The following is an 18,246-nucleotide window of genomic DNA, read 5'->3' as shown; positions in this document are numbered from 1 at the left end:
ATTGCAGTTTTCTTACTAATTTTCATGAAATAAGAGGTTTACACTCTATTATATTATCTGATGTTGTGTGTCATTCCACCAGAATTAGCTACTAATAAAAATGGAAAACGAAGGCACCAAATACAGTCATGCATTAGAGTCCCATGTGAAGACCCTAGCATGTGTGACTCCTGGTGCTTTTCCAGAAGACTACCGCATATAAAGTTCATCCATTTGGCTTTTCTGTGTTGTAGGTTCCCCCTTGGTCCTTCCCTTTTCCATTCCCACCCTGGCTGACTGACAGTAATGTCTAAATAACCAGCCTTTTCCTATTTCACGTCTTGCAGATCGATGAAATGCAGTGGGGCAAAGGCGTGCGTGAAGTCCCATCCTCAGTCTGCAGCCTGCCTTGCAAGCCAGGAGAGAGGAAGAAGGTGGTGAAGGGGATGCCATGCTGCTGGCACTGTGAGCTCTGTGATGGCTATCAGTACCAGGCTGATGAGGTGACTTGTCTGCTCTGTTCATACAGCGAGCGGCCCAACGAGAACCGAACAGGATGCCGTTCAATACCCATTGTCAAGCTGGAGTGGCACTCACCTTGGGCTGTGATACCTGTCTTCTTAGCTATGCTGGGAATTATTGCCACCATTTTTGTCATGGCAACGTTCATCAGATATAATGACACTCCCATTGTCCGGGCTTCTGGGAGGGAACTCAGCTATGTCCTGTTAACAGGGATATTTCTGTGCTACATAATCACATTTCTGATGATTGCCAAACCAAACGTTGCAGTGTGCTCCTTCCGGCGTATCTTCTTGGGCTTGGGGATGTGCATCAGCTATGCAGCCCTGTTAACTAAAACAAACCGCATCTACCGCATATTTGAACAGGGCAAAAAGTCTGTGACTGCACCTCGGCTTATCAGCCCCACATCACAGCTGGCGATCACATCAAGTTTGATATCTGTTCAGCTTCTAGGTGTCTTTATTTGGTTTGCAGTTGACCCACCCAACATCATCATAGATTATGATGAGCAGAAAACTATGAACCCTGATCAAGCCAGAGGAGTCCTCAAATGTGACATTACGGATCTACAAATCATTTGTTCTTTGGGTTATAGCATTCTTCTAATGGTTACATGTACTGTGTATGCCATCAAGACTCGGGGTGTCCCAGAGAATTTTAATGAAGCTAAACCCATTGGATTCACTATGTACACTACCTGTATAGTATGGCTTGCCTTCATTCCAATATTTTTTGGCACTGCCCAGTCAGCTGAAAAGGTAGGTGAAGATGAACAAACGTGCATCTGATATATCAGGATTCCTAACAGTTATAAACTACCTACTGATGGTCAGCTTTACATAGATTTTAAAATTAGCTATCCCATTAGCTCCTCACTGAGACACATGATATAAAGCACTTTTTTCCTTCTCCAGTTAGCTGGTGAGCTATTCATTTGATAAACCGGCAAATGATCAATAACAATCACATTAACCATGAGTTTTATTGTTACATACATTTCAGTTGTATCATTTCAGTAGGGTGAGAATTAGCTGTCATATTGTCCAGAAAGAAGCATCTCTTAACTAAATCATTTTGAATACAAGATGTAAGCAAAAAAAGTGTCAAAAAGTAGTCAGATAGACTCCTGTGCTTCTGGAATTCAGCACTGAGGGCAGTGCATAGCCTGATGAATGAGTGCTCTGCTTCACAGACAGCAGCCTCAGGGCACGTTTACACCACAGGGTAAATAGTCTGTCCTGAGCTCCAGCTGCTGAGACTAGAGTGACACTGCATTCCACATGGGTTATTTTTAAACTAACTCAGGTAGACTCTACCGCATAGCTTATGGCAAGGGTGTAGCCAGACCCGGAGTGAATGCCAGGTCACTTCTCTTTATAAGCGAGGTTCACTTAAGCCCATGGCGTTCCTTCACCAAAAGCCAGTCAAAAATGTTACACTTAAGTGACTTAAGAAAAAGCATTCAAACGTAAAGTTCTAATCCATTAGTTGGATTGTTAAGAAAATGAATTATTGTAAAGCGCTGTCAAACTCAATTAAAAGCTTTCCACTGGCTTTGAGAGACTTCAGATGCTGCAGGGGAATCTGCGATGTGGTATGTCAGTCACCGGGCTCCAGTGAACACCACTCCCATCCTGTGCTCCCAGCTGCTCCAGCACTGGCGGCTGAGGAAAGGACGTGGGCAGCTTAGGAAAATACACCCTGGCAATCGGAGCAGATGTGCATATGAAGAGATACAAAACTTGGTCAGCTTTGCACTTTGCTGCCAACAGAAATCACATTTAAAGTGCTCTTTGTAAATATACCAAATCAGCTCTGCAGGAACCAGCAGTCAGCTGGGGTCCTAACCCCGCATGCTGCAGCGGATGCTGTGGTGGTTTAGGTACAAACGTGGGCAGCCTCTCTCTTGTCTCACACAAAGCAATAAGGAGAAAGTCACTCCCTTCTTTTTCTCTTTATTGGTGGGGATGGTGGCCTTGGAGAAAGCATGCTACAAGAAACAGTGAGAGGACAATGCAATTCATTTCCCAAAACATTGTTGGAAGGAAGGTCTGTTGGCAAGAAAAAATCCTTGTCCGTTTGCAGTATTTAAAAATACTGAGGAGAACCTTAGTTGCTGTGTGTGTTTTGAGTGAACAGTATTCAAGTAGTGAAAAATGGCCCTACTATTGTGATGTGTAGGGGTGACTCACTGTGACTGAGTATTGCAACTTCAGTTACCTCCTGAGTCTTGGGCCCCTTCTGCCTATTCCTGTTGCTACCCAAGTGGCTCCAGCTAATTCTTGGTGATAGAGATCTCTTTGGACTTACTTCTCTCTGAATATTGTCTGAAGATAGCTGTAATTTGAGTGATTTAGCAAATGCCTGCAAGCCTAGTCCTTAGGGAGAAATGAAAATCTTAGGCTGTCCTGAACTGTTGTCACTCTATTTTACCCTCCCCAGCCCTGATCGCATCTGCTTTCCCAGCCCAGAGGAAACCACTGCCATGTCTCCTCACCTGCACATCCTCTGGCTGAATTCAGGCATCATTGACCTCACCTCAAATGCTCTGACAGATTTTGCATGGATTTAGTAGTGTACTGTCAGTTGTCCCCACTTACTGAATTCAAGCTTCTCCCCTGTGCCAGAAAGAGCTTTGACTTCTCGCTCCCTTTTTTCCACCTCTATCTTCATTTAATATTTGTTCTTTAACACGAGACTTGGGCAAGCTTACCGCTGTGGATAAAATTATTGCATGTTTTAAATGAGAGAGCAAATGTCAGATCCCAGCTAACACATATCATTTTATGCCAGGGGTATAATTTCTGAATTTGCAACTTACAGGCTATTGAAGTACAATTGCAGGAGGACAGTGTCATTCGGGAAAGTCTGCGCTTTGGCTACAAGTCTCTTCCATAGGACAGTGCCTGTACCAGAGCTTTGTTCTTTGCTATTCAGGAAGTGGTGGTACAGAAATTGCAATTGTTTTGGCCTCAGTTCACTGGTGGAAGAGCGAATCACTGAGGTGGAAGCAGAGGTTGTAATGGTTTTCATGTATCATCTCACCTCTGCAGTGGGCTTCACAGGCAGCCACTGCATCCCTAAAGGGAATTAATTTCAACTGGAAAGGAGGTCTGCCAAGTCTTACAAATGCTTCAAACACGTCTATTCTCCCTGTCGAGGGAGAGATAAGAAACAGCATAAGCGGCTTTAAACGCAGTTGGGCCCATTTGTAACTTTGGTCTGGAGCAGGGTGTACAGTGCAGCTTTTGTGCTCCCTGCCTGGAATGCTTTAGGCCTGCAGGTGACCAAGATGAAGTGCTTTAAATTGTTGTCTACAAAGATTTAACTAGGTGATAGAAAGACCCAAAGAATTTCAAAGGCTGCTGCCAGCATTCAAAATCATTTCATAGCAAAAGGTATGGTTTCCATGTAGTTATAGAGCTGAATTACCCTGTACTTCTTTGAAAGAGTAAGATTCTTGTACAAGTGTATGTAGGACAGCAGAAGAGATGATGATTAACTCAATTTCACACAGAGCACAGAAGGGGAACTGGGCAACAGGAACAGCTCTTCACTTTGCTGTCCTGCTGCTGCTGCTTGGTGCGCCCGCAGCAGGGGTGTGCTGGGGTCAAGGGACTCTGCTACCTGCTGGCTGTCACAGCCCAAACTCTTCCCATGCTGCTGTGGCTGACTGCAATTCCTGGGACTGAAAGCTGCTGTGTTTTGGCCAACAAACCACCCCATGTTGGGTAGCACGTTCGACCCAGGCACTGTGCCAGACCTGAGCGCTCCATCAATGGCTTTGCTGGGACTCTTTCCCCCTTCTCTTCGCAAAGACCAAGCTGCAGTAGCTTTCCTGCTTTGCTTTCTTCTCTGGCTCTCCTTTTTGAGCAGGGGAGAGGGGATTGTGCTTTTTTGTGATTGCTAGTGATTTCCTGTCAGGTATTTTCTCTGGAAAATATTGTGCTAAGCTTAGCCACCCAGGTCGTTTCTGAAATGGAAATTGCACCTGCTGAAAGTCTCATGCAACACAATCTTTTAAACTGAGAAATGGTGTTATATATAACATTGTGATTTTCATTGTATGGATTTATTTTATCAATAAATACAAGCATAATGTTGCTTGGTAGAAAGCATATTGAAAATACCTACCTTGTTCAGTGTAGAAAATAACAGCAGCAACAGGAAAAAAAAGAACTAGAAGTATGCTGCAAGTAATTCATAAAAGGCAAATAATTCAAGCAGTAGCATTTGCAGCAGACTGGAGGGAAGCAGTATGGTTTGAGGAAGGCCAGATATCAGAGTTTGTGCTACACATTGGAGATAAAACATGAGGTGTATGGGAGGTGGCACATGGAAAAAGCGGATTCATAACCTTCTTACAGCTTGCATTTACTCAGCCAGTTTCTTTGTCCATTATCTAAAAATTCATAAAGCACCTGGTCAGTTTTATTTTATAGGGTTGGTTTGGTAATCCAGCACGTTGTTTCCAAGTGGGGTGCAATATGGTCCTTACCACGTTTCACTGTTCCTTGAGTTTCATTGACTTTGATGCAATGGTCACATAGCCATTGCTCCATATATGGGCATCATTGCTGTTGTCTAGGGTTTGGGGATTGTGTTTTGGGGTGAGGTGGTTTTTTGCATTTTCCTATAACTATTAGTGTATATTCTAAAATGCTGATGTAACCTTTGAGGACCAGGACACAGTACTGAGAACTGGAATCATGCCATGGCTTTGCTTAGAAAGATCCTTCCTTTAGTATGTATTTGGTAGAAAGCCACTAAATGTAAAGAAGAGTCCCTGCAGAAAAGAAAGGGTCACTTACTGTTCAGCTCTGAGCAGCTCCTAACTATCAAAACCATCATCAGCTGAAGTCAGTGGGTTTTGGGGGTTGAGGACTGGTGACGTGTCAATCCCCATCAACGTCCAGCTCCTGCTTTGGTGTTGCTCAGCTTGTTAACCTAAATGTTTGTAGGGGGACTGTAGGGATGAAACACTACTTTTATGGTCCTGGAGTAATTATTTTTGACAACAAAACTATTTTAAATTCTCTGCGGATGTGTGGGTATCTTATCAGAAGGAAAGTGGCCTCAAAGAGCTGTTAAACCAATTATAGGAGTCAGAGCTCCACGGCAGAGTCAATACAAAGTGGCACTTGAAAAGAGCACAGATTGCTCAGTAAGGTCAGGCAAAGCACAGCTAAATCAATAAGCCAAATTGAGTCAAAATTTTAGTGTATGGAAGTGAAAGGATGGGAAGGGATGCAGGTGGTGTGGGAATGCGTCCTGTGGGAAGCTGTGCCTCACACCCTGCCCTGCGCAGTCCTGCACTGGAGATTGATTAGTCCAAGCAGCCTCTTGGCTGGTTGTTCATTCGCTTTTACTTTGATTATCTGATTTTTAACTCATTTCCAGAGGCAGGTCACTGCAGTAGGGGGTTGCCAGGGCTGGTAGGGGCCAGCATTTTGGGGCCAAGTCCACATGCTCTGCCCCTGCATGCAGCAGAGTGATCTCTGCCATGCTCCACCTTGCACACTGCCTCACACAGGCTCAGGGTGCTGCCATGGGGATGCCACGTTAGCTCCTTCCACGTGAAGGCTGTTCTCTGGCAGTGCGCTGCTGTTGAGTGATGTTTCAGGAGATGCATTTGAGGTTAACCTGGTTTCATGAAGTCACATGTTTTCATTTCATGGGGTTTTTTATTGTTTTCCTTTTACAGATAGTGCAAAGGGCAACAGGATGGCAGAGCATGGGATATACTCTAGCTCGTTTTGGAAACACCACTTCACGGGTGGCAGTAATAGTTTGCTGGTTTACTATTAGTCTCTCTCGTAATGTAAATATTTGAAAAACTGACATAAATATTTTGTAAATAGTTTAAAATATTATGTAAATATTTGAAAATTATTTCTGGAGGCAACGCTTTCATGGTAAAAGCAAGCTGAAGGGAAAGAAGCATCTGTAGTTAAATCAATGTGATATATAGAGTTGTTCAAATACTGGTTTACTTTTTCTGTACATAGAAGTCTATTTATTGTTAGGAAAAACAATACTCTTCAACACTTCTCATTACCATGTTTTTTAACCTTTGTTGTGTAACATAGCTGTATTTATGATTAAGTGAATATTGAAATGTAGTTGATACAGGTGAATAGAAGTACACCTTCCAGAGCTGTGCCTGGCATCCTCAGTCCGTGCCTTCAGCAGCAATACAGGCAGAAACGCACCTTCATTGTCCGCCAGTGGAGCCACCACGAAGCAGCTCTATCCATAAGGCTGGCTATTCACAGCACGGCCCCAGGGTCCTGCTCACCAGCACTTGGTGCCAAGTGGCAAAATCAGGCATCAGAACCCCGTGGAGCCTGGCAGCAAAGCCTAGATAGAGAGCATTAGCCTTCCCAGAGGTGCTCCATCCCTCTCCTTCTCCTCGCTGACAGGAGAATCTCCTAGGAAGACAGCTGAGGTAAAACACACATCCCGAATTTAAAAAAGTTTTAGAAATAATCTATTGAAAAATTCTGCACAGGAAGGATGCAATAGGAGACAATGGAAATGTTGAATTTGGGTATATTATGGTGGTATGCAGAGATTAATAGGGCAGGAAGAATTGCCAGTGGGTTTGTGTTAAATAGTCTTGGTTAGCGTGGGGTTTTTTTCTTGTCTGAGTATTCTCCCTTTCTTCTAACAGTGTTTGGCTTTAATTATGAAGGACTATGAGCTCACAAGCTATTTTCCTCTCCTGCGGTTATTTAGTATTACTATATATATATGGTAATACTAAATCTATATATACACGTTGTGGCTTAAATTGAATTTCCTGAATCCCTAGAATGTAATACTGAAAAATTAGGTCCCTTTAGTGGCAAACCTGAACATCAATCTGCTTTATGTAGCAGGCATGTCAGAATCCCCTTGGGCACTTCGCTTGCCCAAAACCTTGCGCTGCTTTGCATTGCAGTGCATTACATTTGGTGTTCTCCTCAAACTGATGGCAGCACATGTTAGCATGTGCAGGTATGTAGTTCCCGTGAGCGTGCTCCTCCCCTTTTGAAGGAGGAGTGCAATTTGAAAACTTACCAGACCTATAACCAGGAGATTAAGAAAAATCATTATCTCTGCAGGTTTGGAGTCTGTATCTGTACTCTTCAACTATGTTCAAATGTAGTTCCCCTAAGATATTTTCTTGAGTTATATCATTGAACTAATATAGAGGGATGTGCCATCGTTGTATTTTTTATGTTTCACAGAGATTTTATTGCCTTGAGGCTGTGATTACTTTTATTTAGTAATGGCTAAGATTAAAATAATACATTTCTGGATACATTTACAAGCTAGTAATAACTGTCAAGTGTTCTTGAATATATTCTCCAAATGGGATTTTTTCTTGAATTATTTTCAGGACTTTTTTCAAGTTAAAAAAGTTATAACTGTGAGTGATGATGGTTTCTCAGCCAGTGTGGTCCTCCTGGCTGGGAGCTTTGTTCGTCCTGGGGTGAAGAGAAATGGGGAAAAGTTGACGATACACTCGTCATCTTACATCAGCTTATTTTTGCATCCAGATTGCATGAGCCTTTAGTTGCAGGGGTTTATTTTATTGTAATATAACCACTATAAAATTTGAAGTCCTTAATCCCATCAACTCTTCCACCTTCCTTCTTGTTTCTCTATTTTTTAATGCCCATTTTATTCAAATCAATAAGCAGAATAAATCAGGCATATTTGGCAGCAACATTTTTACTTATTGTGTGGAATGTTACATAAATACTGTTATTTGAAGACATATGCAAAGTGGATTCTTATTCAGATTAAATAATGTCACATTAACATGATAGCACTTCAGAACATATTCTATTTTCTGGTGAAACTAGGTTACCCTTCAATTCTCTGTAACACAAATACCAATTAACCAGGTAGGACACACATTTATTTTCTCCCCTGAGAAGGCTTGAGATGACAGTTACTATAGCAACTCTACATATGTGGATTTTGGAGTTATGAGGATTTTAATGCGACATTTGTTGGAGTTTTATACATTGGATGGTGGAGAAAATCAGGCTTTTTGGCTCACAGGGAGTGTGATTTTCAATCTTCCATGATTTGGGGCACATTTAAAGCAGCATTCCAGTTTAAAGTTTTTGTTTAAAGCAGCATTCTAGTAGTAGTACCTGCATGAAACTCATTGACCACAAATATTAATTTCTTTCATTGATGTGCTTTTAGTTCACTCACTGCTTCATTATCATAGGGATCTGCATGTTCAGAACATGCTGAAGTTCCTAATTTTATCCAGCCTCAAGATTGTATCCCCAAGAAAACCACGGAATATAAGAATCTGTCATTAGAGTTGTCCTGAGACAAGCCTGGATTGAAAAGCAGCTTCACCTAATTTCATTTAAGGCCCTCCATGCTGGAGCTGTGAGGTCTGGACATCCCCCAAGGACAGAGTATACAGTGACGCCCACTTCAGTGCAGTGTTGGGCTATTCACAGTGCGTACATAGTGTTTCATTTTAAATGAGGGGAAAATTAAGTGTTCATTGAAATCTAGAAATGAAATAATCAGTGAATCTTTTGGGGTGATAACCTTTACTACAGAAATTATCCTGGTGGCCTGTATTTTTATCAGGATATATAAGAGCACCACTGCAAAAGTATATAAAAAGCCTTGTGAATACCTTTCAGTGCCTATAGAGTTTCAAAGTTAATTTCTGTAGAACTAATAAAAACTCTTAAATATATAACTTCTTGATAAAGTTCTCAATAACATCTATTTAATTATTTCCTGCATTCATTTTATCTTCCAGATGGAAAAGGATGCTGTTACTAGTCAAAAGAATAGCACAAAAAGCTTGTAACAGGTCACTGCTACTAATGGTTTAACCCTAAAATAAAAAGTCAGTATTTACATACATATCATTGAAGCAGTAAGAGCTACAGGAATTTTGAGTTCTGGAGCCACACACTAGTTTCTATCTCCCTGGCGTTTTGGTGGGAGATTTCGTCCCTAAACAAACAGGCGCTCATGGACCGACCACTTATTGAATATAGCTGGCTTAAGGCCTTTAGCAGCTGCTTTTAAGAACTCCTAAGGGAGAGTACAACTCAGGAAAAATACAGTATTACTGACTGGATTGCTTTGGAGTTTTCACTTATCACTTCAGGGAGTAGATGTCCTCATCAGGAATACCTGCCCCATCTCCCTCTGCTTAGTAAGCTGCTGTAAAAAAAAATTTGGGGTTGGAGGGGGAAGGAAGTGCAGAAGTGAAGCAAAACTATAGTGGACTTAAACTTGAGCACCTGGGATTTCTGGTTGTACCAGACCCTAACACTTTGGCATGGCGGAGAGAGATGTGGTTATTTGTCACTTCTATTTGATGTGATGGAAAATGGCTTAGGGCTCATGAAGAGAGAACCAAATTAAAGCTTAGCTAGGACAAGTTGTTTGACCATTTGATGCCAGAAAGGATGAGAGATTGATACTTCCAGTGCCCTGCTCTCCCCTCTGAGGTCAAGGCTGGGGGATGATGGAATGTTGGCCGCTTGGGTTTGTGATTCAGAGGCTGCTGTGACATGATGTTGTACCTGCTCTCATGGAGGACAAGTGTGACTCGTTAGCAGGAGGTGGATCGGGTGAAGGCTATTCGGCTCCGAGATTCATGAGGAGATGTGCGATGAATGCTAGATTTACTTCTGGGTGGTGGCTATATTTTTAAGAAAACTTGAAGCTGTTTTAGTTTGTGGCTATGCAGGATGTGCCTCAGGCAATATCTCTAGAAGAGACAGGCTGGTTTATAATTTCATTGCCTTATCTCAAGCTTTAAATGTACCTTCCTGCTTGCCATGGGAGAGTTGTACATGGAAAGCGAGGAGCGTGGGTTTGTGTTTCTGTATGGCTGCCTGTGCCTGACAAGTCAGCCTGTCTCCTGTGCTGCAGGAGAAGGGGCTGGCTCTCTGTGCAGGTATTGTGGGGGCTTGGGCTCTGCCTGGGTTGGGGGGCAGATTGGGAACACTAATTCTTCGGCTGTGCAAAATCCTGACTGCTTTCCTGCAGCTTTGAGTTGTACTGAGTGCAATCCTTCTGCTATGACTGAGAGCTATCTTCCATACAACTTTCTCCAACAATAGGAGATGGATGTAAAAGCATTTGATTCATACTGAGCAACCACTGCCCGCAATGCAGGTTTCTCCAAGGCAGTGGGCCAGAGGTGCCATGCATGAGACTTGCTGCTGTCCAGGGCACTCGTGTCGGTCGGAGATGGGAGCACAGAGTTGCAGTACTGCAGAGCTCAGCCCGGGAAACAAGCCCTCTTTCTGCTTAGACTTCACAAGCAATGCCATGATGCATTGCACAAGCAAAGCTGCTGGGGTCTTTGCAGAAAGCAACACAAAAAAAGGAGCAATCATGTAAGAAGTGGAACCTGGCTCTGGGACATCCAGTTGCAACCTCATTTACACTGATGAAGCTGCATTTCTATACCATGGATTTGGCATTCAGTATCTAAAAAGCACTTCTGAGTCACTTTTGTAAAGTGTTAAGTATTTCCTAAAGTTTTGCTACTCTGAAGTGAAACTAAAATGATATATTAATATGTGCTGCCATGAAATTTCTTGTGATTTCATTTGTACACTAGATAGAAAACAATGAGTGGTGGGAAAATATCTCTGTGTACTTAAATGTGGTTTAGAAGCTTTGATTTTCACTTATTTATGGAACTATATGATTCTGGATTTTTATCCACCAATAATCTGTATAATGTTCAGCAGGCAAAGATTGGAGTGTTTCAGAAATGAATAGAATAATAACAATAGTAACAGTTCCTTGCGTGCAGAAGAAACCTAAAGCATTTTACAGATGGATTTAAAAACTACATGTTAGAAGCATTGCATCAGCTGATATGTAGCAATTTTAGCAGCCCCCAGTAATACAGTTTAAGGTGGGGAGATGTGTTTAACTCTATATATGTTCTCAGGCTGTGTTCAGTGCCAGGCTATGGGAGGGCCCCCTGGGATTGTGGTAACCATGTTAATAATGGCATCGTCAAGTGGCTAAGGTTGGGCAATGCAAACTGGGCAGAAAAGAACCACCCAGGATTTGGCCAGGTTGTGGGAGTTGACACCTGTGCTCTTCAAAGAGGCATCTTTAGTGACTGGAAGAATACAGACATTTTGGTGCTGCATCATATTCCCAAGTCAGGACTCTTCTGGAAGAGGGATTTCCACCTGCACTTGATCCTGTCTGGGAGATGTCCCACCTGAGCATCTGACTCAGGTGTTCAGAACCTCCTAAGTTCAGCCAAGCTGGTAAAAGGCTGTAGCACTGCTAAAACTGCAAGTCTATGTTGTCTGTATTGTCAAGGCAGGTATTTAAAGCTAGGTAACAGCAAAAGTGCATACTCTGGGTGAAATAAGAGATGATTAGAGTAATTAGAGCCTTCTCAGAAGACCATAAATTAATGGTGATTATGATTCTTGAAACAACAGGAGCATAAGGTACACCTAACATTGATCTGTTTTATCACATTTGCTGCATTGTAATGCTCCTTTAATGTTAATATGTACTTTTGTAGTAAAATCAAATTGAAAACACCGAGCAGGCAGAGCCCAAGGCCACAATCATGTTCCACATAATTACCTAAGGAGGAGGGTGTGCATTTCCGATGAAGGAATGCCACCAACCGTTAGTCAGGTATAAGCGATGCAGTCGTTGTGTTCACGCTTATACAGTAATAGCCTTACAGGAATGTATAGGTGAAAGCTAAAAGATAATTAACAATCAATTCATTTTGTGAAATTTTCAATTACTGAAGCAGGTATCTCTATAATGGAGTAATAATGCTACATTTGTATGTGGCTGTCTCATAACAGAGATGTATTCATTTAAGCAGAAATTACTTTGTTAGCAACCCCACGGTAGTTCTGCAGTTACCGAGGGACTCTTTGAAGCCTGCAAGCATGCTGCTTTGATGTCTGATCTGGAAAGTGAGGGATCTCTTTGCTGTGATAATTCTAGCCTTTTCCTTTCCCGTCTGTTTTTGAGCAGAGAGAAAAAATCTGGTTTGGATGGAAAAATAAATGGAACCTAGAAAGGACCATGCATTATAGAGGGGAAAATATCCCTACCCAGGTCCAGGAAGGGTCACCCCTGTTGCGTCTGCCACAGTGACCAGGACACAAAGCAACAGGGCAGCCAAATTCCCTGCTGTGGTCTGAGGTCTTCCTCTCTGGACCACTTCAGCAGACTAAAAGTGTGTAACTGAAAATATCCTTCCCTTGAAGAGGAACTGCAGGTCTCTGAGAATGCGTCATGGCAGGGCATGCAACTCCAAGCACCACCTTGGGGGAAGGAGGGGTATGTTTTGTGGCAAAACCATAAATGAATAATTTCTCACATTCAGGGAGAAATGTTCTTCCATGCCATTGCTGCAGCCTCGAGCAGGCGAACTGCTGCACCAAGTAGGCAAAGCAGGGAGTCATTCAGCTCCTCCTCAGCCTTCTGCATTTCAACCGTACCAAGTTAACCAGGATCCACAAGGTATGAACGATCTTGGATTGCCTGGGACAGCAGAGCTGGGGATGTTTTTTGTGCCTTTTCGCACCGCCCATTCGGAGCCCGAGTAGTGGCAGAGGCATTCGGCCCTAACTCTCCAGGCACACTGTCCTTGTTCCGTTTTGTTGGGCGTGCAAGTATCACTGTCCTGTTGTTGCATACGAGCACTGAACTTCAAAAAGATGCCAAAGGAAGGTGTCGAAGAAGGGTATCTTTTTCCTCTGTGATTTCTAGTGCAGACTTAACTGCCTCTGGCTAAAAAGCAATGTATTCTTAAAGGGAAAAACGTGTGGGTGTTTAATGCATAGTGTTGACATGTACTTTTTTGGTTCCTTATGGTTTGGGGTGTGGTTTTTTTTTTGGAAAATGTAGAACTGCCAGCAGGCTTTTACATCTGAAAAGCAATCTCTGCATAGGCCCCTGTCAGCATTACCTAACAGTTTTTATCTGCAGCATAAACTGACAACACCTCAACACGAAATAATTACGGTTCCATTGAGTCCGGAAGAGTAATTACTTTGTTGATGAAACTTTTCTCTTTGCTTGCATTTTGATATCTCTGCAATGTCAAACTCTCTTGAGCTTGACAACATGATTTCTCCAGCAGAGCTGTTGCATTGACCATGGAACTGCTGTTGCGTGTTAGTGGGGGATTTTTTTCAAGCTTGTGGTATCTCTATGGCATCAAACATTAAAATCTCTGTCTTGCAAAACCCTATTTCGTGAATAGCACTTCTGAATAGTGTGAATAGTCACACGTGCCTCAGGGTAGCTACATATATGAACAAGGGGTAACTCTATAATTATAAAATAGCTCTTCAAAGTTAGTTTGCAAGGAAGTAATCATAAAATTATCTCATTTGCTCAGAATAGGGAAGGGTAAATTTATTTGAATGTCTTTGCAGATACTTTCAATTTGTGATAATGTATCGTAATGGTTATTTTGAATTTCCTGTGTATGTGAGGCTTGAGATAAGTACATTACAAGATGATGTGGTTTCCCAGAGGTATTGGTATATTCCCTGCAACCTTGATCCTCTTCTAGCATGGTTATTTTGGAGAGTCCTGTTTTGGGGATTCGGGTGGGATGCTTTAGGGCTGTATTGAAAGGTCACTCCCTGTACTCATCTCTATAAGAGTTTTCCCATAGGAAGTGGCCAGAGGATGGTGTGCTCTGCTGGGTCTGGGCAGTGTATAGCGCAGTTTTGATTTCTGCTGCACAAAACCTTAGTTCCCATTAATGCTCCTTTGTTTGAGCAAGAGTTAATCATCTTTTCAGAAAATCCTGTAGATCATGGCTAACATTGTAAATCAAATGCTAGGAACTGAAGTAGCATTTTTGTGAGAGCAGATCACAAACCAGTTTGTGACCCCATGGGTATTGTAGAAACTAATAATGTTATTTTGAGTAAGAAATAATGCCTGCTGATTCTAAGCTCATCCAGGAACAAAAAGAAATCCATGAAGGGCTTATTCAATACAATGTAAGTTAGCAGATGTTTCTCAATTTTCTTGCTGAAACTTGTAATGCTGGAGTCAGGGTTTTCATTTGATCAAGCATTTCAGCAGAAAGAATGGGTCTTAAGCACTTTTGTCATTGTGTATATGAATGGCTTAATGAAAGCAGTCTGTGGAAGGGCATGAAATCAAGTACCCTTGTCAGTCCGACAACAGAAGGAGCATTCTTTTATACCCCAAACTTGGGTCACACACTCAGAGCTTAAATTTTTCTTCTGTTTGCTTTAGAATAAACAGAAAACAAAATGAAAAGAGAAAACAAACCGTGCTCAGAGAGAGTCAGTCAAGTGAAGTTTTGCCATTTATTTGGTCGAAGTCATGGGATGGGCATCACTGAGCAGTGAACTTCCTACCTGTAGTACAATTGTATTACCTTGCCACCAAACCATAGAAAGAAGAGAGAATGTGGCAACTTTGGAACTAGTAACTCAAACTCCATGGTTTACCCAAGAGAGTTAAGGCTGAGATGACTTTTCTACAAAATCAGTAAAAAATCCAAAGTTTCAGGAACTGGTAAGGAAATCTCCCCCATCACAAAGCGAAACCTCCATTGATCATGGAGATGGGTGCAGTTTGCTCTGAATAAGATCCCTAACACAAAAATGTCAGGTCCTCTGTGCATACCAGTGAGCCTAAATATAGCTGGATTTGTGGAGCAAGATAACAGCTGATTCTTGAAAGGGCACTTTCAGTCTAGCAAGGCCAATTTAATGCAAAGCAAGAAATAGGTTTCACTATACATAAGAGATGAACACAAAAACATTGACCTGAAGCATTTACTTGGTTGTTTTAAATGGTTTAAGCAGGCATGTAATAATAATAAAAAGTAGAGACTATCAACAGTCAAAGGAATTGCCTTGTAGTTTGTCTTTGGGGCATAAGTTTAGCAGAAGGTTAAAAGAAACAACAACAATTAATTGTAGACTGAAGCAAGAATTTGTGGTCCCAAGCGTACCCCATCAAAAGTGGTATGTTTTATACTTCTGCATTTGAAATAATGCTTTTAAAAATCTGTGTTCATATTCAGCAAAAACTATTCAGCCAAAAGGAAGCCAGCAAGGATCCTTCCTTACCACGCAGCAGAGCTGGAGGGCTCTGGGCAGACCAGTTGTGCTGTGCCAGTGGCAGAACACGTTGCTGCTCTGTGGGGTGTTGGGTGCTGGGGAAGCATCACAGCCACCAGCACGTCATGTCCTGTGGCCCCCGGTCAGCTTACCCTGCAGCATCTGAGCTACTCCAACATCATTTAACCTGGTTGCAGAGGGTCCGAGGAGGCCCTCCATTAAACAGTGAGCACAACTGGAGCCCTGTCCACTGCCTGGTACAGGAGATGTCACCAAGTTCCTGCTCTGCCCTTACTTCCAGGCAGCTTTAGATATCTGTAATGTTGTTTACATGGCACAAAGCAGCTGAGAACTATTTGTCAGAGGATCAATACCTTTATGACAAATGAAAAGCCTCTCAAAGAGAAAGAGGTTAGTCTGCAACTGCCAAAACAAAGATGCCTACAAGCATATACAAGAAGAGCTGGCTCTGATGCATGGGCAAGGATGAAAAATTGGAAGGAGAAAGGGGAGCCTAAGGGGGAGAGATCAGAGAGAGATGATGGTTTTACTGGGTTTTCCCTCCTGTTGAGGAGGGGGTCTCAATGGAGAAGGGCTCTGCTGACACGCCGAGGAGCAAAGCTGCGGGAGGTGGGAAGTGCAATAACAATAGTAGGAGCTGGAGCTGCTCTGAAGCCTGGATCCGTTCACACCACAGTGGAGGGTTTGTGGTGCAAGACGAGAGGCACCCTGCAGAATCTTACCAGGTGGAGTGTGATGACCTGTCCAGACCGGGAGAAGAAAAAAAAGGAAGACTTTTTCCTTCTTGCAATATTGGTGTTTGACATTGGTTCTGTCTTGAACTTTGTCTTCACTATCAACTAATGTGCCTGCTTCTGTTCTCTCAGCAACAAAATCCATAGGTTTTCTTTCCCAAACGACTAGTGGGGGTGGGAAAGAGAGGGCAGCGCTGGAAGTGTACCCACCAAGCTCTATGTGGTGCAAAGAGCATTTCACAAGACAAGCTGCATTATCTGACAGACATTTCCAGCCAAGTCTTTGTTGATGGGGTCAGCTGCAGGGAACCTTGTGGTCCTCTTTTGTTGTCAAGGCTTTCTGAAGGGTGTTTCGGGTTTAACACTTTTCAGCTAATGATGTCCGGTGCTTCACCAAGAGATTGTTCAATCTGTTTTGGCATTTGGCCTTTAGATGGCTGAAGTATCTGTGGGTGACAAAACCCAGGGTGGGGAATGAGGTGAAACTGCCTATTTACAAAGGATGGGGTAACTAGGCAATAACCTCTTTTCTCACACTGCTAAGTTGCCCATTAAACACCATCCATTCAGCCATTAACTGCCTCTGCCAGAGTAATGAAACCTGAGGTGTAACCGTGCATGCCCTCAGTCATATGGTTTCACCGATTAATGATTATTAGTTTCTAATAACTAAAAAATACTGTATGTATTGTAGTTGGATATCACAAGATCTTCGTTGGACTTATCGTTAGAGACATTTATTTAAAAGAATGCAGAGGGAGTAGGAGGACAAAATATGTGATGAACAATATGCTATCATCTTCCTCTTGCTCTCTATGATTTACATTTTCAACATCAGAGCAGCCTGTAATGTTTAATGGAGATAATTAAATATAATTTGAAGACAAGATAGCTCTTTTTAGTAGTGGAACAGATCCTGCTAACAACTTAACTAGCAACAATAATTCACCAGTAAGTTGAAGAGTAAAATGCATTTAAAAGCTTAGCATTGGAGTTTGTTAGGTGATGCTAACAGAAAGGAAGGAAAATCAATTAGTTTAGCCAAGGTACTTACAGTTGGAGAGAAAGCCTTGTGAGAACTGATATTAGGTAGCAGTTAAGATTTATTCTGGTACCTTAATTGGAGGACCAAGGAAGTTTAAGCACAAAGATCAAGTGATTTGAGTCTCCAGAACTTCAAAATCAATGTAATTTTAGCGTATTTTATTGACTGGAAGATGAAATCTATTAATGACTAAGACAAGAAAAAAAAGGTCAGAGCCTCCAAATATCGCTGTTGATAATTGTCCCATGTGCTGAGCGCTGCCGGCTGCCTCGCAAGCGTGAAGCAGAGCCCAGCGCCACATTCAGTCTAACTTGGACCCGAGCAAGGACTTGCTTGGGAAAAAATAAACACATCTTCTGGATGTGTGCCCAGGTAGCATCTGTGGAGCATGGGGAGTTGTTCAGTGCCCAGCGCTGTGTCACTGGGTCAAGAAGGTAATGCATAAAACAACCTTTATTAAAGAAAACTTCCCTGTGGCTGCAGGACTGGCTCGATTTGATTGCAATCATGCACACTGAAAAAATCTTCCTTTGGATGCTTTTTCTCCCCTGAGGCCCAGGGCTTGCATGTGCTGACAGAAGGAATAGTTTTTCACAAATTCAGTTTTGTACTTACAAGCTTCTTTGTGGCTTCCTCATGCAGAGATAAGGGAACTACTAGGTACTCAACATTTATTTCTTGGTACATAATAAGGGATAGAAGACAGTAAATAAATCTCTGTTAAAAACAGGTATGCTGTGCAGCTGTGAAGACAGCAATAAACATTTTGGGTTCTTTTATCCTGTCAAAAATATATTTAATAAGGAATAGGTGCAGAATTGGGTCTGTA

The 18,246-nt window shown here is 42.3% G+C and overlaps 1 protein-coding gene across 4 annotated transcripts in view; it reads left to right on the top strand.

Moving 5' to 3' along the window:
• The window catches only part of GRM7 (glutamate metabotropic receptor 7), a 316,514-nt gene that overhangs the window by 226,998 nt on the left and 71,270 nt on the right, over positions 1-18,246 (top strand). The window contains exon 8 of one of the 4 annotated variants that reach the window (XM_030501642.1): positions 327-1,262. The exons of 2 other annotated variants lie outside the window; for them this stretch is intronic. In XM_030501642.1, the coding sequence (XP_030357502.1) occupies positions 327-1,262 (936 nt within the window). Of the gene's footprint in view, positions 1-326; positions 2,204-18,246 lie in introns of those variants that run through there. One more of the 4 variants, XM_030501639.1, reaches the window with a different exon arrangement.

This window comes from Strigops habroptila, chromosome 11, assembly GCF_004027225.2.
Source record: "Strigops habroptila isolate Jane chromosome 11, bStrHab1.2.pri, whole genome shotgun sequence".
NCBI lineage: Eukaryota > Metazoa > Chordata > Aves > Psittaciformes > Psittacidae > Strigops > Strigops habroptila.
This window is presented reverse-complemented; position numbering and strand designations above follow the sequence as displayed.